Source organism: Geotrypetes seraphini, chromosome 6 (genome assembly GCF_902459505.1).
Source record: "Geotrypetes seraphini chromosome 6, aGeoSer1.1, whole genome shotgun sequence".
Taxonomy (NCBI): Eukaryota; Metazoa; Chordata; class Amphibia; order Gymnophiona; family Dermophiidae; genus Geotrypetes; species Geotrypetes seraphini.
Genome location: NC_047089.1, coordinates 147372753 through 147396321, shown reverse-complemented (window position 1 = coordinate 147396321; position 23569 = coordinate 147372753). Strand labels below are relative to the sequence as shown.

Genomic DNA, 23569 nt, shown 5'->3' with positions numbered 1-23569 from the left:
CCTCTCTTTTCCTCCTTTCCTACCCCCTCTCCAGCCCCCACATTTGTCCTTCCCATCCCTCTCCCAGTGTATGCAGTATCTGTCTTCCCAACCCCCTGAGCATCTGTCCTCCCTGCCTTCCCAACTTCCAACTCCCAAGCCCCTGCATCCAGCTTCTCCCTATCAGGCTCTGCACCCAGCCCCATTCCCCCAACACCCTCTGTCAGGCTCTGCACCCAGCCCCCTTCCCTTCCCCCTCTGTCAGGCACTTCACAGGAGCCAGTCAACAAGCTGCTCAGCGCCGAGCAGGCCAAAGCATGCTCCTGCTCATTTCTGCTGAGCGGCAGAAGAAAGCCGTTCCTGCTGGTGAAGAGCCTGACAGGAGTTGGGAGGGAAGAAAAGGGGGCAGTGCTCGTTGCCGCTCTGTGGTAGAAGAAACCTGATCCTGTGAGTGAAAAGCCTGACAGGGAGGGAGGGAAGGGGGCTGAGGCAGTGCCAATTTTTGAGGAGGCCACAGCCCCTGTGCCCCCCCTGCCCCCCCCCCGTTCCAACGCCTATGGGTTGAGGATATGGCAGTTGGAAGGGATAACATTATGTGATATGGGGTCAAGTAGAGGGGTGGTAATAGGGTCTAAAGGGCATGCTGAGGTCAAAAGTTGTGCAATTTCTCCCTCTAATTTCTGTGAAGGAAGAAAAGTCAGCGGTAGGTGAAGGAGAGTCGAGAGGGTGGAACCAGGCAAGGGAAGGATATGTGGGTGCATCCTGAGTTGTCTGGGCAAAGGAAAAAGGGATAATGTAAGCTTGACTATCAGGAGACCTTACTATCCCGTTGCGGAACCTGGGCTCTCTCCAACTATTCCGCAAGCAACTGAAAACTTGGCTCTTCTCTAACATGTAATTCTATTTTCCCCCTTACTCTTCCATTCTATATATAAGCTCATGTAAACCTTTTCCTTTCTCTTCTTATATTTTAAGTTCTTGTAAACCGTGCCGAGCTCCACTTTCATGGAGAGGATGCGGTATATAAACTTAAGGTTTAGTTTAGTTTAGTTTAGTATAGGAGAGTGCATAGTGGAAAGGAAAGAAGGATGTGACTTTGCAGCAAATTCAAGGGCAATTTTGTAAACCTTGTCATGGAAGTATTCAGCCACCATCTGGGAAGAGAGAGTTGGAGGGGTCGGAGGGGGCGCTTTGAGGAGGCAGTTCAGTGCAGCATAGATGGTGTGAGTTGGAAGAAAGGGAGTTGGTTAGTTGAATGTTATAGTCTTGCTTGATCAGTATAATAGCAAAATTAAAGGAAGTCAGCATAAATTCAAAGTGAAGGAAATCAGCATGTGTGTGAGATTTGAGCCAAAGGTGCTCGGCACAGCTGGTACAAGAACGTAAGTAGCTAATACTGGGGGTGAGCCAATGTTGAGGTTTTGTACACCTGACAGCATGGGGAACAGGGCGTAGCAAGGGTGTCCAAAGTAGAGGAGAATTGTACGATGAAACAGCCTCGTGGACAGACTTAAACATAATGGAGGCAAGAGAGGTGAAACAGTGGAAGGATCGAGGGCTTAAAGATTTTGAAACCTGTTGGTGGTGATTGGGTGTGGCTAAGGAGGAGGAGGGTGAGTAATTGTAAAGGTTATCAAATGATGAGCAGAGATGGGGAACAGTGAGGTAGAGAAGAGAGAGAGAGAGAGAGAGCAGTTGGAGAAGAAGACAAGATCAAGGCAGCAGCCATATCAGTGAGTGGGGGTAGTAGAGCACAGCTGGACTTTGAATGAGGAGGTTAAGGCAAAAAACTTAGAGGCACAAGTGTCAGAAGGATTGTCAACATGAATGTTAAAATCCCCAAGAAGGAGGGACGGAGAAAATGAATCAAGGTAGCCGGACAGCCAAATTTGGTGAGAAAGGAGGAAGGGGACTTGGGGAAATGATAAATGACTGCTATTCGGAGAGGTAGAGAAGTGAATAGGTGGACAGAGTGGACTTCAAATGAGGAAAGGCTTTGTGATTGAGGTGGGAGAAGAGGTTGGAATCTGCAAGAAGGAGAGAGCAGAAACACAACACCTCCACCTCGACCTATAGGGCGTGCTGTATGGGAGAAGTGGTAGCTACCATGGGAGAGGGCAGCAGCTGCAGTTGAGCAAATGGCTTTGATAATTGCATTCCTTATTTTAAAAAAATGTACTTGCCAAGTTCTGCTTCGATGGATCCATTTGTTGGGTTAATTATTACTGGTGATGGCTCTGGTATAATCACTGAAAATAAAAGAAAAAGAAAAGATCCTTTAAATAACAGAATTAGAAATTAGCCTGCATAATACAGCCTGACTGGAAAGTAGATTCAGATATATGAATTGCTGGATCAAGTTTACCTAGACTATAAGAATTCAAATCTGGCAGGTTTAGTTTTTGTCAGAGATGTTTCAGATTACTCAGGAGAAATTTGATTTGTATAGTACTCCCAAGCAGAATTACTTCAAATACTTTAAGATAATACAGATCTTCAGATATCTGGAAAGTCAATTTTTAAAAAGCATCCAGCATTATCCTAAATTGTCTAGGTTTATGGATCAGGTATTTCAGAAGAGTTTTGGCAATAATCTAATTTCTAATAGATCGATAGTTCTGAATATTCAGCTGAATCAGTGGTGTACCAAGGAGGGGTGGTCCACCCCAGGTGCACACTCCAAGGGGGTGCACAGCCGACCGGGTCCAGAATCTCCCGCGCTGCTCTAAACGGCACCTCAGTGCGGCTGCCGTACTTATTCCGGAGCAGAGTTAGCAGCCGCGCTGAAGTGCAGGAAGGTCCTGCAATGTCTGCATCTACCGCCTCTGCTCCGGAAGAGGTAAGTGACGTCGGGGAGGGGGGGGGTGGATCGGCAGCTGAAGTCATCGCGGGACCTTGCCACAACTCCCTGCGTTTGCTGGCTCACCCCCCTCCGACGTCACTTACCTCTTCTTTAGCAGAGGCAGCAGAAGTAGTCATCACGGGACCTTGCTGATTTGGATGGAGAGAGAAAGGATCATAGCAGAGTGATATAAGGAGAAAAAGGAGGTCAGGGTGGTATGGAAGGGTGGTGAAGGGAGAGAAAGGGGGTCAGGGTGGTATGGAAGTATGATGAAGGGTGAGAAAGGGGGTCAGGGTGGTATGGAAGGGTATGGATGGTGAGAAAGGGGGTCAGGGCAGTATGGAAGCATGGTGGAGGGAGAGAAAGGGGGCAGATCCTGATGGAATTGGTGTACAGGGAAAGGGGAAAGAGACATAAGGGGAAAGAATACTGCATGGAATTGGGCTGGAGGGAAAGAAAGGGGGCAGATGCTGATGGAAGTTGGGGAAAGGGAGAGGAGAGAGTAAAATGCCAGGCCATGGGGGTGTGGGAGAGGGAAGGAGAGGAGAGAGATGCCAGACCATTGGAGGAGGGAAGGGAAGAAGATGGATGCCAGACCAATGGGGGTGAAGGGAGAGATGGAAGGGGGAGGTATAAAGTTTCTGTATGCTAAAAAGTCCACATTATCATTTAAATTCTATTATTTATTTTTAATGTCTCATTAACTAATTGATCTGCACATGAATCTGTCCAGGGTGCACAAATTTATGTGCCTAACTTATGTGAGCCCATATAGAATCTGGGGAATAATGTGTGAATATATGGCCATTTAAGTTATATAACTGCCTGAAGCACCAATAATTGGCCACTATACAAGGGACCACTGAAAAGTTATCCGCCCAATCAACAAAGTTGGGGCAGTCTCCATCAAGGGCTATACACTTAGTCCAGCAATTTTCCACTTTTTATGTTTGGTATTTTTCTGACAGAATGAAACAAATGGAAAATCACTCTACTCAGTGCAAAGCCCTCAGTGGGCTGAGAACTTTTCAGCGGCTCCTTATAGATAGATAGATATCATGTATTTCACTATACCACCCAAGCTGTACCAGTTTTTGGGGCAGAACAGCAAAATATATCATCTATACATTTACAGTAGTAGCAGAATATCAGTGGTTATATGTTTAAATTATGCACATAATTTATGCCACCCCAGACACGTTCTTGACATACATCCTGTTTTCTATGTATAATTCAAAACATAGAATAGATTGCACATTCAGAAATGTACTTATAATGCTGCTGAATTTTCGGGGGGGAAGCATATATACATTTGGCTTCAAATATATACAGTAAGTGGTTTTGAATATTTCAACTCCATTAGAAATCTTCTTCAGAAGAAATATAAGAAAAAAAAATCACTTTTATTAAAGCCTACAAACCATCACTAATCTCCCTTAAAATACTTATCTTTATTATATGCTGTACCTAAACATTTCCTCCGGTCAAGGAACAGCTCTTAGTTGACTTCAGCTCTACATCCTGACACATACCATATAGCTCACTACCTCAACATGAGTTATAAAAGAGATTGAGTTCCACAACTACTCTCTTCACCCTATACTGTACTGTAATAATTTCTGAACAGTGTCCTGATTTAGCAAGCAAAACGTCCAAGTGCCAGCTTAGGTGGGGTTTTTTTTTTTAAATAATTTTGCATTTTGATAATGCCCCTAAAAACAACCCAAGATCTCTTTGTCAGAATAGATAGCCAGATTTCTGAATCCCCACCTGAACAGACTTCTATTTTACCTAGTATGAATAGACTCGTTCAGATGTGGGCTCTTTGAACACTCAGGCACAGGTACTGTGCTGACATGAGTCATGCTTTGCTCACAGATGAGATTCAAACTATAGATAGGCTAGATAACCCAGAAAACTCTACTTACAAATTATTGCAAATGGCAGTGCACACTGCAATATGCATATTATTGATAAGTTGACTTGACATGGGTCAATATTCAGCACGATTTAACTAGAAGGAATGGCTCCTGACTAGTTAAATTACTCGTTCAGGCCTTTAATTTTCAGCAGCCGCTGATAACTGCTTAGCACCAAACTAAAAACAAGTTATTTTGAGAGCATTCTAGGGGCAGAGTCAGCACTTGGCCATTTAAATTCCAATATTCAGCACTTAACCAGCCAGGTTAACTGTATAAATGGGACTGCATAAAAGTCAGTTTTATCTTTATGCAGTAGCCCATAGCTTGTTAAGTGTGGAATAATGCACTTAACTGTCTATGAGTCAGCCGGCTCCACAGACCTGGAAATTCAATGATCAGCACTGAATTTCTGGGTTTAAATGCCATCCACGCTCAGTAAAATTCTTATCACTTTGACTGAATATTGGACCCACAACTGTTATTAATATGTAGTATAAGTCTTCAATAGTTTTCAACTGATTAGGCAATTACTCGAGTAAGTTTATTAAAAAACAATTGGCTTACCTTTAACTGTCATGTTAATAGTGTTTGAGATGTTGTATATTTTTCCATCATACTCAAAGGATATTTCACATGTATAGAATCCTTTATCATCCACCGTCAAATTTGTTGCAACAAGATTAAATTCAATGGTTTGAAATCTACTGTCATTTAAAGGCTTACAGTCCTGAATGAAAACAAAGCACACTTTTGTTCCAAAATTTAGGAAAAACAATTTTTCTTTAAACATAGTATGTTCACTTACCAGTACTTCCATATGGCAATGATTTAATGTACCTAACATCCTTCAAATAAGAAGTAATGCATCTATCACTGAGAACAGATGGAATCAATAGTACTCAGAATTCCTCTAGAGCAGGGGTGTCAAAGTCCCTCCTTGAGGGCCGCAATCCAGTCGGGTTTTCAGGATTTCCCCAATGAATATGCATAACATCTATGTGCATGCACTGCTTTCAATGCATATTCATTGGGGAAATCCTGAAAACCCAACTGGATTGTGGCCCTCAAGGAGGGACTTTGAGATCCCTGCTCTAGAGCAATGTCTCACAAACTTTTCGAAGCCACAGCACACTAAACTGGGAGCCAAGGTTCAAGGGCATCTGTAAATGCATGGACGTCGACGCGATGACTTAACACGAATGCATGGTGTCATCACATTGACATCCATGCATGTGCGAAGGCCCTCCAGACAGGGCCCTGAGCTGTCAGTGGGAGGGGGGTGGAGGTGCTGCCATGAAAGACACGTCTTGTAGACAATCAACCAGCACTGGCGCTTCTCCTCCTCCCCAGCGTCCCGTAGCACACCCAGAAAGCAATGTTACTTACCGTAACAGTTGTTATCCAGGGACAGCAGGCAGCTATTCTCACTAGTGGGTGATGTCATCTGACAGAGCCCCGATGCGGACGTCTCACAAGCATACTTGCTTGAAGAAACTTCAGAAGTTTCGAGATGCCCGCACCGCGCATGCACAAGTGCCTTCCCGCTCGATGCTCCGGGCATGTCTCCTCAGTTCAGATAGCTAGCAGAGAAGCCAACCCAGGGGAGGTGAGTGGGACGTGAGAATAGCTGCCTGCTGTCCTTGGATAACAACTGTTACGGTAAGTAACATTGCTTTATCCCAGGACAAGCAGGCAGGTATTCTCACTAGTGGGTGACCTCCAAGCTAACCTCAATGGGATGCTGGGAGAGTTGGCAACTTAGGAGAATAAATTTTGTAATACTGTTTGGCCATACTGTCCATCCCGTCTGGAGAAAGTATCCAGACAATAATGAGAGGTGAATGTATGAACCGAGGACCAAGTGGCAGCCTTACAAATTTCCTCAATCGGTGTCGATCTGAGGAAGGCTACAGAGGCCGCCATTGCTCTGACCTTATGGGCTATGACTTTACAGGGAAGGGGTAATCCAGCTGGGGCATAGCAGAAAGAAATGCAAGCTGCCATCCAATTGGAGATGGTACACTTCGAGACAGGGCGTCCCAACTTGTTCGGATCAAAGGAGACGAAAAGTTGAGGAGCAGTTCTGTGTGGTTTGGTGCGATCCAGGTAGAAAGCCAAAGCACGTTTACAGTCCAGAGTGTGAAGAGCTGATTCTCCAGGATGAGAATGAGGCTTTGGAAAAAACACAGGAAGAACTATGGATTGGTTGAGATGAAATTCAGAGACCACTTTAGGCAGGAATTTCGGATGAGTGCGAAGGACCACCTTGTCATGATGGAATACTGTGAAAGGTGGATCTGCCACTAAGGCCTGAAGCTCACTGACTCTGCGGGCAGAAGTGAGGGCAACAAGAAAAACCACTTTCCAAGTAAGAAACTTCAGCGGAGCCTGATTGAGAGGCTCAAAAGGAGGTTTCATAAGTTGGGAAAGGACAATGTTGAGATCCCAAACCACTGGAGGAGGTTTGAGAGGAGGATTGACATGGAAAAGTCCTTTCATAAATCTGGAAACCACAGGATGAGCAGAGAGAGGTTTCCCTTGCAGAGGCTGATGAAAAGCCGCAATTGCACTCAGATGGACTTGTATCGATGTAGACTTGAGGCCAGAATGAGACAGGTGTAGAAGATAGTCCAAAACAGAAGACAGGGATGCTCATTGAGGCTCCTTACGATTAGAAATACACCAGGTAGAAAATCTAGTCCATTTTTGGGAGGAGCATTGTCTAGTAGCAGGCTTCCTGGAAGCCTCCAACACATCCCTCACCGCTTTGGAAAACTGGCGGGGAGTCACGTTGAGAGGAACCAAGTTGTCAGGTGGATAGACTGCAGGTTGGGATGGAGCAGAGATCCTTGATGCTGAGTAAGCAGTGAAGGAAACACTGGAAGCAGGAATGGCTCCCTGCTGCTGAGTTGAAGTAGAAGGGAGTACCATGGCTGTCTGGGCCACCAAGGAGCTATCAGAATCATGGTGGCATGGTCTGACTTCAGCTTGACCAGAGTCTTTTGAATGAGAGGAAACGGAGGAAACGCATATAGAAAGAGATTCCTCCAGGCCAGAAGAAAGGCATCTTCCTCGAGGCGATGAGGAGTGTAGATCCTGGAGCAGAATTGAGGCAGTTTGAAGTTGTGGGGAGCCGCAAAGAGGTCTATCTGAGGCGTCCCCCACTGAGAGAAGATCTGATGAAGGGGCTTGGAATGGAGGGTCCATTCGTGAGGCTGGAGGAGACGACTTAAGTTGTCCGCCCCCTGAATGTAGACAACTTTGAGGAAGGTGTTGTGGCGAATCGCCCAATCCCAGACTCTGAGAGCTTCCTGGCAGAGGGAGGCCGATCCCGTGCCCCTCTGCTTGTTGACATAATACATGGCGACGTGGTTGTCCGTGCGAATGAGGACCACCAGGTCGTGAAGCAGATGTTGAAAAGCTTGAAGAGCATTGAAAATCGCCTTGAGTTCCAAAAGATTGATATGGCACAGCCGGTCCGCACTGGTCCAGAAGCCTTGAGTGCGAAGACCGTCCAGATGAGCCCCCCATGCATAAGTCGAGGAATCGGTCGTGAGAACCTTCTGGTGGGGAGGAGTGTGAAACAGCAAACCTATGGATAGATTTGAAGAGATCATCCACCAACGTAGAGACTGCTGAAGAGCAGGAGTGACCAAGATGTGACGAGTCAAAGGGTCTGACACCTGTGTCCATTGAGAAGCCAGGGTCCACTGAGGAATTCTGAGGTGAAGTCTGGCAAAAGGAGTCACATGAACTGTAGAGGCCATGTGGCCCAGAAGAACCATCATGTGTCTCGCTGAGATGAACTGGTGAGAAGACACTGACTGGCAGAGATGAAGCAGAGCATCCAGGCGCTGAGGAGGAAGGAATGCTCTGAGCTGAATCGTATCGAGAACCGCCCCGATGAAGGGAAGAGACTGGGTCGGTTGCAGATGAGATTTTGGGAAGTTGATCTCGAACCCCAAACTCTGCAGGATCCAGATAGTCCTTTGGGTCGCCAAGATGACCCCTGGAGCCGAGGCGGCTTTGATGAGCCAGTCGTCGAGGTAGGGAAACACCTGAAGACCATGGTTCTGGAGTGCAGCGGCCACCACCACCAGACACTTTGTGAAGACTCTGGGAGACGAGGACAGGCCAAAGGGAAGCACTCGATACTGCAGATGCAGATGTCCCACCCGAAATCTGAGGAATTTGCGAGAGGCCGGATGAATGGGAATGTGAGTGTAGGCCTCCTTGAGATCCAGAGAGCATAACCAGTCGTTCTGCTCGAGGAGGGGGTAGAGAGAAGCTAGGGTCAGCATGCAAAATCTCTCCTTGACCAGGAACTTGTTGAGCACCCTGAGGTCCAGAATTGGACGCAGGTCGCCCGTCTTCTTCGGAACAAGGAAATACCGGGAGTAAAACCCCCGGTTGTGTTGGTCCACAGGGACCGGCTCGACGGCCCGAAGCCGAAGCAAAGCCTGAGCTTCCTGAAGAAGAAGGGCGGTCTGTGTCAAGTTGGAAGGATACTCTCTTGGAGGATGGTCCGGGGGGACCTGATAGAACTGAAGAGAATATCCTTCCCTGATGATGGTAAGGACCCAAAGGTCGGTGGTTATAGCCATCCATCGATGGTAAAAATGATGAATGCGACCCCCAATTGGAAAGACAGGGGATAGCAGAATGGTGTTGGTTATGCTCCCGACAAGAGAGTCAAAAAGGCTGAGGAGCCTTGGGAACAGCAGAAGGCTGAGGTTTTTGTTGAGCCTTCTGTGGCGGCTGTCTTTTCGCTGGTTGCCTCGCAGCAGGAGCCTGCCTGGGAGTATAATGCCACTGATATATCAAGGGCGGTCGAGAAGGTTGAGACTGAGCAGGTTTAGGCTTGGGACGAAGGATGGACTGGAATGATTTTTCATGGTCCGACAGCTTCTTCGTCACGGTCTCAATAGACTCATCAAACAAATCCGCACCCGCACAGGAGACGTTGGCAAGCCTGTCCTAGAGGTTCGGGTCCATGTCAATGGTTCGAAGCCATGCCAAGCGACGCATGGCCACGGAACAGGCGGCAGCCCGTGCCGAGAGCTCAAAGGCATCATAGGAGGATTGCATCAATTGAAGACACAGCTGGGACAGTGAGGCGACGACCTCCTCGAATTCAAAACAAGCTTGAGATTCGATGTAAGGTATAAACTTCCGAAGCACAGGCAGGAAGAACTCCAAATAGGTGGCAAAATGGAAGGTGTAATTGAGAACTCGGGAAGCCATCATCGAGTTCTGGTAGATGAGCCGCCTGAACTTATCCATGGTCCATCCCTCTCTGCCCGGTGGCACCGAAGCATACACCTGGGACGGATGAGAAGGTTTGAGGGAGGACTCGACCAACAGGGACTGATGGGAGAGCTGGGAGCCCTCAAACCCCTTATGATGCACCGTGCGGTACCTGGCATCCAGTTTGCCAGGAACGGCAGGAATAGAGTACGGTGTTTCAAAACATCGCATGAAGATTTGGTCGAGGAGCATGTGCAGAGGCAGGTGAAGAGACTCAGCAGGAGGATGAGGCAGATGCATGGTATCCAGGTACTCCTTGGAGTATCGAGAACCCGAGTCCAAGGTGATGTCGAGATCATCCGCCATCTGCCATAGAAAAGACGAAAAAGACAACTGGTCCGCCAAGACAGGCCTCTGGGACGGACTTGATGAAGTCGATGCCTCCTGATCCAAGGAGACATGGGATCGACAAGGAGAGAAAGATCCGTAAGCATCCTCGAACTCCGGGCCCGGAGGAGGGGAGATTTCCGAAGATGAATACCCCACACGAGGAAGTTTCTTCTGAGGCGAGACTGTAGAATGCCTAGACGAATGCCTCGAAGAATGCCTGGAACGGTGCCCCTCCCTGTGTCTCGAAGGAGATCTGGAACGGCGATGCCTAGATGGCTCCCCAGAGGCCTCCAATGAATAGATGGGGCTGGAGGCCGTAGAGCGAAGAGGAGGATGGGCCGACACCTCTCGAGCAGCATTCCATGGGTCGAGAGAGGGTCTGGCAAGGAAGGGACTCCGGAAGAATTCCTCCTGATGACGCCCAGGGCTTCGACCACCCGAAGGCACATCCCACATTTCATCGCCCGGGATGGGTTCTAGAGGCGGCATCTCACTAAACGAAGCATGCCTCGATGAACTGGCGGCCAAGCGCCGCTCCTCCTCCTCTAGCAGCGAGAGCGAGCGGCGAGGGGGAGGAGGAGGGGGCGGCTCGCCCCCACGAGGAGGGACTGCATGCCCATGCTGGATTGTGGCAAGCCACTTGGGCCCCATGGTAGTCATTATATCAATGAATTGGGCCTCCATGATCTACCACAGCGAAACCGACAAGGGGGGAGCCGCACTCGAAGTGGGACCTCCTGTACAGTCTTCGCGGTCCCGAGTGGTCGAGTGCTTAGCCTTAGAAGCTTTCGGCACTTTAATAACCACCGGGGGAATGGTCTGAGGAGGTACCTGATCTGAGGAGACTGAAGTAGGCACCAGAGCAGGAGATGGGGTCGAAGCCGGAACGAAGGAGGCCGGCTTCAATAGACCCGATGCAGCAGGAGTAGAAGACGACTTCGCAGGTAAAGGCGAAGCGCTTGTCGAGGTCGAAGCCGAAGGTTCCTTGGAAGCTTCCATCTTGAACATCGACTCCCACAGGAAACAGCGACGCTTAAAAGCACGTGCTGTTAGAGTGGAACAAGGCTGGCACGATTTCGGAAGATATTCTGGACCGAGACACTGCAAACAGCGTCGATGCGGGTCCGTCAACGAAATCACACGTTGGCACTTGATGCACTTTTTTAAACCGGTAATAGGCCGGGACATAGGCCGAAAAAGCTCCGCCACTAGATCGAAGGAGCAGGGCCCCAGCCACGCGGCCGACCCGGTCGAATCTTCGGAAAAAATTTTTTTTTTTTTTTTAAATAATAAAACGACAGAATGAAAACACATGATTAAGAGAAAACAAACTCAAAACCACAGCACTAGAAGGCAAGAACACGGGTTCACTCAGCGCAGAGAGTTGAAGCAAACTTCTCAGCTCCGTGGAAAGAAAAGAACTGAGGAGACACGCCCAGAGCATTGGGCGGGAAGGCACTTGCGCATGCGCGGTGCGGGCATCTCGAAACTTCTGAAGTTTCTTCAAACAAGTATGCTCGTGAGACGTCCGCATCGGGGCTCTGTCGGATGACATCACCCACTAGTGAGAATACCTGCCTGCTTGTCCTGGGATAATCTCACAGTTTGCGATACACTGCTCTAGAGCAAGTCATTCATTTGAAATGTTGTAGTAAACCGCCAAGAACTGATGGTGTGGCGGTATACAAAAATAAACTATTATTATTATTAGTCCAAAACATATATTTTATTTATTATTATTACTATTATTATTTCAGCATGTCATTCCATTAGTTTAGTGTGTCTTACAGTACATTACATACAGGTACAAATCCCCATCTCAGGAACCTTGCAGTCTAAGTGGGTACCTAAGAAACAATGGGAGATAAACTAATTTGTTACAGATTACAATGTATGTCAGTGGCAGAAGCAGGATTTGAACCTATATTACCTGGTTTCATAGAAACATCGGAAATGATAACAGATTAAGACCATACAGCCTATCTACTTTGTCCTACCATAGCAACTACTAAGCTCTTAAACCCTTCCTCTCTTACAGAGATATACTTGTCCTATGCCGTCTTGAATTGACATATAGTCTTCATCCATCACCTCCCCTGGAAGGTTGTTGCATATTCACCACCCATTCTGTACAATAATATTTCCTTAGATTTCTCCCATCTACCCACACCACTGTCCTGAGTTTCAACCCATCCATTCAGTGTTTTAAGAAACTAACTTCAAACCAGTTCCAAATGGCTTCCATAATGCATAAAAGTAGTATGTGTTATGCTATGAAACAACAAACCAGTTTTCTGACACTTTAGCAAAGGAAATTAATGTGGCTGGGATTTTTTAGGTTGCACTGCAGAGGTGATGATACAGTGCATTCTCACTATTCGTGGCAGTATGGTTCCCCAAAATCTTCATGAATCAGAAAATCGCGAATAATGAAACAATTAGAAGATAGATGTTAGGCTCCAGCCATACATAGCAAAAGAAACTCAGATATGTGAAATATCGATAATATAATGTGCCACACTTTCACAAGATGAATATATTGATGTCACAAATAAGTGTAGGCAGTGCTGCTTTAGTTTAAGGGAATGTGTATTTCAAAAACGGAGGAAAAAGCCTCAGACAAATGCCCTCCCACCACCACAATGGTGGATAAAGGTGGTTGGGTGGTAACCTCATTGGCAGAAAACCTCCATTGCACTCTCTGTTAAATAAACTATAAGCAGGGCTGTCTATGCAATTGATAGATGAAAAAAACTTTCAACTTATCTATGATCGGTACACCGACGATGGCCAGCGTTTCACCAACTTGCTGCCTCAGGGTGTAACAAAATCCGATCAAGCTTTTAACCGGGACGAGAACGTCTCCTCTGAAACAGAAAGATTATAAGATGGCTGGCACAGAAAAACTTTTACCTCATTTGTTTCTGCTGATTTTTACCTCTGCTCCCTTTGTTTTTTGATATGTACAATTATAAGGAGAAGACATGGGTCTGTCCTCCACATAATGGGACTTCAGTTCTCAAAGGCTGTATAATTCTTTATTTGATTGGTATATTCAGCCTGGAACATCATTTTCTATGTGATTGTCTTTGGGTTTGGTGCTAGATGGGAGTCTATCAGGTTTAACCTTGAACATAAAATGTTTCAGCCTGAAGGATTATGTTGTATTCTCCAATGATTATGCCAGTAATGAGATCATTACATTCTAACTTAACAACCCCAAATGATGTACAAGTGGATGTAAGGCACAGAGCAATGGAAGAACTAAACATTGGAGTAAGGAAGTCCAAGAAACCTAAGATAGGGCCAACATGGAGATACTGAAGCCCATAAATTTGGGTAACACAGAACTGGGGTCATCCGTAGGGGTGGGTTGTCATTAATCTTGGAGTAAAGAAGCTGAGGTTGTAGTATCTTTAGAGACTAAAACTAGTGAACTTTTTCTACCATAGAAATTTCTCAGGTAATTATCCACACCACCAAAAATATTGGTTTTCAAAATGTTTGGAAAGCCATTCTTTCTCTGGACAGATTTCTCAGTTCTCTCTACAGGTATATCTCAGTGATTCTACTAACAAGTTTGAAGGCCTATAGCAAGAAATTAAGGACAGTGTATTGATTTATCTTCCTTTCAGTGAAAGATGAAGAATGCCCAGAGATTAGAATCTGAGTAAATATAATACTGAATTATAAAATAAAATAGAGCTCCTTGAAAATACCAATAGGAAAAATAATATATATTTTCTCGATATCCATAATGCTTTAGCTATGTCACCTCAGGAAATGTTTAAAAAGTATCTTATTGAGGTGTATAAGATACCCTGGAAAGTTCTGTAACAGAATAGACACTGAAGAGGGAGTGGAAAATATGAAAAAGGATCTACAAAAGTTAGAGGAATGGTCTAATGCCTGGCATCTAAAATTCAATGCAAAGATGCAGAGTAATGCATTTGTGGATTAATAATCGGAAGGAACTGTATATGCTGGAAGGAGAGAAGCTGATATGCACGGACGGGGAGAGGGACCTTGGGGTGATAGTGTCCGAAGATCTAAAGGTGAAAAAAAAACAGTGTGACAAGGCAGTGGCTGCTGCCAGAAGGATGCTGGGCTGTATAAAGAGAGGCGTAGCCAGTAGAAGAAAGAAGGTGTTGATGCCCCTGTACAGGCCATTGGTAAGGCCCCACTTGGAGTACTGTGTTCAGTTTTGGAGACCATATCTGGCGAAGGACGTAAGAAGACTTGAAGCGGTCCAGAGGAGGGCGACGAAAATGATAGGAGGCTTGCGCCAGAAGATGTATGAGGAGAGACTGGAAGCCCTGAATATGTATACCCTAGAGGAAAGGAGAGACATGGGAGATATGATTCAGACGTTCAAATACTTGAAGGGTATTAACGTAGAGCAAAATCTTTTCCAGAGAAAGTAAAATGGTAAAACCAGAGGACATAATTTGAGGTTGAAGGGTGCTAGATTCAAATGCAATGTTAGGAAATTCTATTTTACGGAATGCACTCCCGAGAGAGGTGGTGGAGAGTAAAACTGTGACTGAGTTCAAAGAAGCGTGGGATGAACACAGAGGATCTAGAATCAGAAAATAATATTAAAAATTGAACTAAGGCCAGTACTGGGAAGACTTGCAGACAGGGCAGACTTGCACGGTCTATGTCTGTATATGGCCGTTTGGTGGAGGATGGGCTGGGGAGGGCTTCAGTGGCTGGGAGAGTGTAGATGGGCTGGAGTAGGTTTTAACGGAGATTTCGGCAGTTGGAACCCAAGCACAGTACTGGGTAGAGCTTTGGATTCTTGCCCAGAAATAGCTAATATGAAAAAAAATTTAAATTGAATCAGGTTGGGCAGACTGGATGGGCCATTCGGGTCTTTATCTGTCGTCATCTATTATGTTACTATGTTACTATCCAAGAAGAATGTTGGAAGTGATGGAGGGATCTTTGGATAGTTTTCATAATCTCATTTATATAAATAAGTTCATCAAGCTAACTTCTTCACTTATTGATTATGTAAAGTATCTTAGTTTTCATTTTTTGAGGGGGCACTGATGAGCACTAAAAAAGATGGCTATCTAACTGCCAAGCTCCTGATTACACTCTCATTAAATTAAGGATTGCAGTGCTTATTGCTAGCATTTTCAGTCTGTTCAAGTTCCCTGTCTTATGTGGGTCTCCCTTATCCCCATCCCCTGGAATGTCAGGATCCTCCCTTTAAGTTCCCCCTCTCACCCTCTAGATCTTTATAATCCCACTTGATGAAAATTCAAGCAGGTCCCATCCCCTCCCAGGGCCTATGTTTGTATGTTCCTAGTAGTCTCAGGGGAAATAGGCATCACCAATGCCTACTTGCTCCTGACCAGGGCAACCTGCTCTTGAAAATCACTGCTGCTACCTCTACTGCCAGCCTTGTGATATTTCAAGTACTTTGGATGTGGGTGGGAGGTGGTATCTTAAAAGGTTGATTTTAAAGTTTTGAAGGGATGAGGGGAGCATCACTGGACCTTATCTATTACTACCAGATGTTAAACCAGGCACTTAAAAGTATTCAGACTTCACTACAAAAAGTTAAAATAGTCTTTTTTCTGTCCTAACTTTATGCACTTATCTAGAAATTTAGCAGAGTGAATATTGTCACTAACTGGCTAAGTCACTGCTTCCCTCAAACTCCGCACCAGCTTACCCCCTAACTTCACTGATTAGGGGATCAGTTAGTTAAGTGCTCCTGAATATCCCTGCTTAGCCCTGACCAAGTGATTTAAATGGTCAGAAGGCTCTCCTAGCCGTTTAAATCACTTTGACTCCCTACCCTGTATTTCTATGTTCTAAAAGAAGTCTGCCAAAGGTGTAAATCAAAGGTTGTAGAAGAATCCTCCACATGTTCTGATGGGCTGCACAAATATCAGGTATAACTTGAAATGTCTGAATTAGACCTTCAAAGTTATTCATGCATTTTCAGCATTACCTCTAAAATGGATAGCATCAATAGATAGACTATGGGCTCCTTTTACAAAGCCGCGTTAGCGGTTTAACGCGCGTAATAGCGCACACTAAACTGCCTGCCGCGCTAGCCACTACCACCTCCTCTTGAGCAGGCGGTAGTTTTTCGGCTAGCGCAGGGGTTAGCGCGTGATAAAAAGTCACGTGTGATAAAGCCGCTAACGCAGCTTCGTAAAAGGAGCCCTATGAGTTGAATAGCATAATTGCCTGAATATTTACATCATTATATTACTATATTATGATCATGGTAATAATATGGAAGTAGACTTACTTTATACCACTTTATCTTTACATTTTTGTCTTTGAAATATGATATACCTGTACATACAACTTTGTCGTTAGGCGCATAGAGTGTCTGTAGGTAGCTTTGCTCTTTGTTATAGCACAATCCATCATCGTTCTTGTAAATTATGAGATGAACAGATTTCTTACTGCAGTTCACCGAGTTCCTGAAATAGAAACAAATGCAAGTTGCTAAAATCATTCTATCATGAGCTATTGTCAAGACTGGTTCATTTTTTTAACTACTATTCCCCTACACTCCATATCTCTTATACACCCTTGTCTCTATTGGCCATGCATGCTATTGACGGCCCTCCTCAGTTTTTCTTAGCATTTTTCTGATACGATTTGTCATTCATTATTCATAGGCTATTTCCCCTATTAAAGTTTTTATACAATTAAGTTTGTTATATGGGTCTCTCTATATGAGTTCTTATTTTACATTAGTTCCTCTTTTCTTTTTGATTTTTTTGATTCACTGGTTTCAACCCCTTCCAATTTACATTCCCCATATTTTTATATTCTAGCCCTAACACACACTTTTTTGGGGGCTTGCAATGCTTTCCCCATGCTATTTTCCTCTTTCTTGACACTCTCAATATGGTGGTATCGGTTTCCTGTCACGTTATACACGTTTTTCACGTTTTTGCTTTCCCACTTATGAATTTTATTAACCCAAAAACATGAATGCGGTTAATGTTACCACCTTAAACCAAACCATAGGACCCGACCCCGACTCTTCTTGTGGAACCACCGCTAGTCCCTATGCTCCCCAGCCTCTTGGGTCCTCAAGGGTCCTGGAAACTTCTTCACTGGCTTTCTGCCGTCCCTCCCTGGACTCCAGGCTCTACCAGGCCCTCTGGCTACTCCTCTCAGGCCCTTCCAGTCATTCAGGTGTCTTTTCTTGACTGCATACACTGAGGACTCTCCCAGCCCCTCAGTCAAGATGCACATCCCTGAGGATTCTTCCAATCTCCCAGCTAGTCTCTCTCTGAGGGCTCTTCATGAAACCTTCTTCCAGCTCCTCAGTCACTCTCTGTGAGACTCTCCTGTCAGTCTGAATAATCAAGTCAAGGTGGTTTACAAAAATTAATAGTAAGCTTGAAATCTTGTATTAGCCCTCAGAGCTTTCTTGTTTATACACTGTGGCCCCTTACATGAAAAAGGTTTGAAACCACCGCTATATTAGTACTACTTAGAATTGTTTTTCCCTACAAAATATTTAATGACTACATCAGTGTAAAAAGCATTATCCCCCTATAACTTGACATCTAAATTTAAGCACCATCAATTCTGGTCTCCTTATCTCAACATAGACATAGTGGCGCTAGGAAAGGTTCAAAGAAGAGTGACCAAGATGATAAAGGGGATAGAGCTCCTCTCATATGAGGAAAGACTAAAAGGTTAGGGCTCATCAACTTGGAAAAGAAACGGCTGAAGGGAGATATGATTGAAGTCTACGAAATCCTGAGTGGAGTAGAATGGGTACAAGTGGGGGCGTGGCTTGGACGCGAACTCTGATGGTTGGGTGAGGAGTTAGCTCCGTGCAGACAAGCTCTATTTATAGAAAATACTACATAATAATTAATCTTCTAAGTGGGAAAAATACTGAATTATAACAGAATATGGCTTCTAGTAAACAAAACAAAAACGATTCGGGGGCTGGTGGATCCGGTACAGGAAGCAACAAAAGATCAAAACCAGAGCCGAATACGCCTTCTAAAGTGCCGTTGCCATCAGAAGAAAGACCCGACGTTATGGAAGAATTGCGACAAATTAAAGAAATTGTTTTAGACAGTAATAAAAAATTACAAAAGGCAATTGAAGATGCCGCAATCCTCACTAAAAGAGTGGATATGACAGAAAATAGAATATCTATTTTAGAAGACAATTCAGAGCAACTAAATATGGATATGAGACACAGTAAAACAATATGGAAAGAAGTGGCAGAAATTAAAAGAGACCTTGAAGATAGCCGAAACCGTGAAAGAAGGAACAATTTAAGAATTATCGGAATACCGGAAGGGGTGGAAAAAAAACGATCCTATAGCTTTTTTGGAACAATTTCTGCCTAAAGTGTTGCCATTAAAATTCAAGACTACATTAGAAATTGAAAGGGCACACAGGATACCATGTCAAAGGAAAAACTCTCAATCGGGTCCAAGGATTTTAATATTTAAACTCCTAAGACATCAACAAGCAATAGAAATCTGTCAACTAGCCAAAGAGAATAAAAACCTTAGATGTCAGGATGCAAAAATACACATTGTCCCTGATTTTGCGAAGGAAACAGCATCAAGAAGAAAACAATTCCTGGACTTGAGACCCCAATTAAGAGCCCTAGGGGCTAGGTTTGGACTCCTTTACCCAGCGGTAATGAAAGTTACTATTGCTAATAAAACTCAAAATTTTTCGGACCCCAAAAAACTACAGGAATTTCTCGAACAATATGATCAGTCAATGACATCTTAAATATATCCGAAGAGTACTTTCAATTATTATAAGCTTTATAATAATTGGAAAAATAATGGAAGTGTTGCTGAAAGAAAGGATAGTGTATTTCCTTGAATCTAATGGGATACAGGATCCGAGGCAACATGGCTTTACAAAAGGTAAATCGTGCCAAACGAACCTGATTGAATTTTTTGATTGGGTGACCAGAGAGCTGGATCGAGGACATATGCTAGATGTAATTTACTTGGATTTCAGCAAAGCCTTTGATACAGTTCCTCATAGGAGACTGTTGAACAAACTTGAAGGGCTGAAGTTAGGACCCAAAGTGGTGAACTGGGTCAGAAACTGGCTGTCGGACAGATGCCAGAGGGTGGTGGTTAATGGAAGTCGCTCGAAGGAAGGGAAGGTGACTAGTGGAGTCCCTCAGGGTTCGGTGCTGGGGCCAATCCTGTTCAATATTTTTGTGAGTGACATTGCTGAAGGGCTAGAAGGAAAAGTGTGCCTTTTTGCAGATGATACCAAGATTTGTAACAGAGTAGACACCGAAGAGGGAGTGGAAAATATGAAAAAGGATCTGCAAAAGTTAGAGGAATGGTCTAATGCCTGGCAGCTAAAATTCAATGCAAAGAAATGCAGAGTAATGCATTTGGGGATTAATAATAGGAAGGAACCGTATATGCTGGGAGGAGAGAAGCTGATATGCACGGACGGGGAGAGGGACCTTGGGGTGATAGTGTCCGAAGATCTAAAGGCGAAAAAACAGTGTGACAAGGCAGTGGCTGCTGCCAGAAGGATTCTGGGCTGTATAAAGAGAGGCGTAGTCAGTAGAAGGAAGAAGGTGTTGATGCCCCTGTACAGGTCATTGGTGAGGCCCCACTTGGAGTATTGTGTTCAGTTTTGGAGACCGTATCTGGCGAAAGACGTAAGAAGACTTGAGGCGGTCCAGAGGAGGGCGACGAAAATGATAGGAGGCTTGCGCCAGAAGACGTATGAGGAGAGACTGGAAGCCCTGAATATGTATACCCTAGAGGAAAGGCGAGACAGGGGAGATATGATTCAGACGTTCAAATACTTAAAGGGTATTAACGTAGAACAAAATCTTTTCCAGAGAAAGGAAAATGGTAAAACCAGAGGACATAATTTGAGGTTGAGGGGTGGTAGATTCAGGGGCAATGTTAGGAAATTCTACTTTACGGAGAGGGTGGTGGATGCCTGGAATGCGCTCCCGAGAGAGGTGGTGGAGAGTAAAACTGTGACTGAGTTCAAAGAAGCGTGGGATGAACACAGAAGATTTAGAATCAGAAAATAATATTAAAGATTGAACTAGGCCAGTTACTGGGCAGACTTGTACGGTCTGTGTCTGTGCATGGCCGATTGGAGGAGGATGGGCTGGAGTAAGTCTTAACAGAGATTTCGGCAGTTGGAACCCAAGCACAGTACCGGGTAAAGCTTTGGATTCTCGCCCAGAAATAGCTAAGAAGAAAAAAAAAAAAATTTAAATTGAATCAGGTTGGGCAGACTGGATGGACCATTCGGGTCTTTATCTGCCGTCATCTACTATGTTACTATGTTACTATGTTACATTTTAATATAACTACTGACTTTTGACTTTTGACTATTGACTTTTGATATAGAATATATTGGAAAACATCGGTTACAGATTCAAAACTTTTACTGCAACGGAAAAAAAAAAAAAAAAAAAAAATTGCACGAGGATGGAACTAAAATTTGAACAGCTTGGAACATTCTTAATAAGAAGCAAAAGAAAGAACATATCTCTTAAATGATCTTCATGACTCAATTCTGGAACTTTTAAGAATAATAAACTTACGTTTGGGTTTGTGGAATCGACAGAGATCCGAATGAGATGTTGACGAAGAATGATTTTTACAAACCTGAGACTAAAGAGATTGTTGATTGGTTTAGAAATGTTGGAGGCGGAGTTTAGAAGGGAAGGGAGATGGTCCTTCAATCACGTTGAGAAACGTAAGGGTGTGTTTAAAAACAGAATACGATTGGTCAAATTGTATGATTTCCTATTAGGGGAGGTACTTCCGGTGAAGATTGCATTCCAACTACGTTAGGAAAGAAGGTATGCAGGGCGATCTAATTCTAAACTACCGTATTTTCGCGGATATAACGCGCGCGTTATACGTGATTTTACGTACCGCGCATACCCCTCGCGCGTTATATGCCTGAGCGCGGTATACAAAAGTTTTTAAACATAGTTCCCACCCCGCCCGACGCCCGATTCACCCCCCCAGCAGGACCGCTCGCACCCCCACCCCGAACGACCGCTCGCACGCGCTCCCACCCGCACCCGCATCCACGATCGGAGCAAGAGGGAGCCCAAGCCCTCTTGCCCGGCCGACTCCCCGACGTCCGATACATCCCCCCCCCCCGGCAGGACCACTCGCACCCTCACCCCGAAGGACCGCCGACTCCCCAACAATATCGGGCCAGGAGGGAGCCCAAACCCTCCTGGCCACGGCGACCCCCTAACCCCCCCCCGCACTACATTACGGGCAGGAGGGATCCCAGGCCCTCCTGCCCTCGACGCAAACCCCCCTCCCTCCAACGACCGTCCCCCCCCAAGAACCTCCGACCGACCCGCGAACCCCCTGGCCGACCCCCCCACCCCCCTTCCCCGTACCTTTGGAAGTTGGCCGGACAGACGGGAGCCAAACCCGCCTGTCCGGCAGGCAGCCAACGAAGGAATGAGGCCGGATTGGCCCATCCATCCTAAAGCTCCGCCTACTGGTGGGGCCTAAGGCGCGTGGGCCAATCAGAATAGGCCCTGGAGCCTTAGGTCCCACCTGGGGGCGCGGCCTGAGGCACATGGGCCAAACCCGACCATGTGTCTCAGGCCGCGCCCCCAGGTGGGACCTAAGGCTCCAGGGCCTATTCTGATTGGCCCACGCGCCTTAGGCCCCACCAGTAGGCGGAGCTTTAGGACGGATGGGCCAATCCGGCCTCATTCCTTCGTTGGCTGCCTGCCGGACAGGCGGGTTTGGCTCCCGTCTGTCCGGCCAACTTCCAAAGGTACGGGGAAGGGGGGTGGGGGGGTCGGCCAGGGGGGTCGCGGGTCGGTCGGAGGTTCTTGGGGGGGGCGGTCGTTGGAGGGAGGGGGGTTTGCGTCGAGGGCAGGAGGGCCTGGGATCCCTCCTGCCCGTAATGTAGTGCGGGGTGGGGTTAGGGGGTCGCCGTGGCCAGGAGGGTTTGGGCTCCCTTCTGGCCCAACTACACAAAGTACGGGGAAGGCGGGTGGGGGTGTCGTGGGGGTCGGCCAGGGGGGTCGCGGGTCGGCTGGGGGACGGGCGGAGGTTCTTGGGGGGGGGCGGTCGTTGGGGGGAGGGGGTTTGCGTCGAGGGCAGGAGGGCCTGGGATCCCTCCTGCCCGTAATGTAGTGCGGGGTGGGGTTAGGGGGTCGCCGTGGCCAGGAGGATTTGGGCTCCCTCCTGGCCCAATATTGTCGGGGAGTCGGCGGTCCTTCGGGGTGGGGGTGCGAGTGGTCCTGCCGAGGGGGGAGAAGAATCGGACGTCGAGGGGGGGCATCAGGCTTTCAGGATGGGGACAGGACTTCAAGGGGGGACAGGCAGATCTTCAAGGGGGACAGGCAGACCTTCAAGGGGGACAGGACTTCAAGGGGGGACAGGCAGACCTTCAAGGGGGGACAGGCAGACCTTCAAGGGGGGACAGGACTTCAAGGGGGACAGGCACGGAGAGGCGGGGCAGTGCACCGAAAGTCAGGGCGGGTGAACGGTGAGTCGGGGCAACCAGAGGAGAGTCGGGGCAGTGCACCGAAAGTCAGGGTGAGTCGGGGCAACCAGAGGAGAGTCGGGGCAGTGCACCGAAAGTCAGGGTGAGTCGGGGCAACCAGATGAGAGTCGGGGAGGGCGAAAGGAGAGTCGGGGTGGCCAGAGGAGAGTCGGGCAGCATGCGCGTTATATGCCTGAGCGCGGTATAGAAAAGTTTTTGTACATATCATCGTGATTTCTGCGCGCTATACCCCTGTGCGCGTTTTACAATGGTGCGCGTTATATCCGCGAAAATACGGTACAGACTCTCCTGGCAAGATCCCTGTTTTTAATTTAGGGATTCTCTTATGCTTCATACCTATTTCTCATATAATTATTTACATTTGTTGGTCCAAGAGTACAACACTCTGATGCCTCAGAGCTGTAATACTGTTATTTATTAGAATATTTCTTTTCTCCTGAAGTCACCTATTTAAAAAAAAAACAAAACCAAAAAAACCTAGCTCTATTATAGACAGGATCTTAAATTATATCACCGAATAGAGAGTTAAAGCGTATGAATCTAAATGGTGAGAAACATCTTTTCAACTATATATATTTCAATTATATATTATTTAATTTTCATATACTGTTTTAATATGTTTAAATACATTGTAATACATTGCTTTGTATTTTAATATATTTTGATATAT

The 23569-nt window shown here is 46.0% G+C and overlaps 1 protein-coding gene across 1 annotated transcript in view; it reads right to left on the bottom strand.

Moving 5' to 3' along the window:
• Positions 1-23569, bottom strand: part of LOC117362917 (interleukin-1 receptor type 1-like) — a 131396-nt gene that overhangs the window by 59919 nt on the left and 47908 nt on the right. The window contains exons 3-5 of the mRNA XM_033950009.1: positions 16655-16832; positions 5308-5470; positions 2163-2228 (exon numbers count right to left, since the gene is read on the bottom strand). Coding sequence (XP_033805900.1) covers positions 2163-2228; positions 5308-5470; positions 16655-16832 — 407 coding nt within the window. The remainder of the gene's footprint in view (positions 1-2162; positions 2229-5307; positions 5471-16654; positions 16833-23569) is intronic.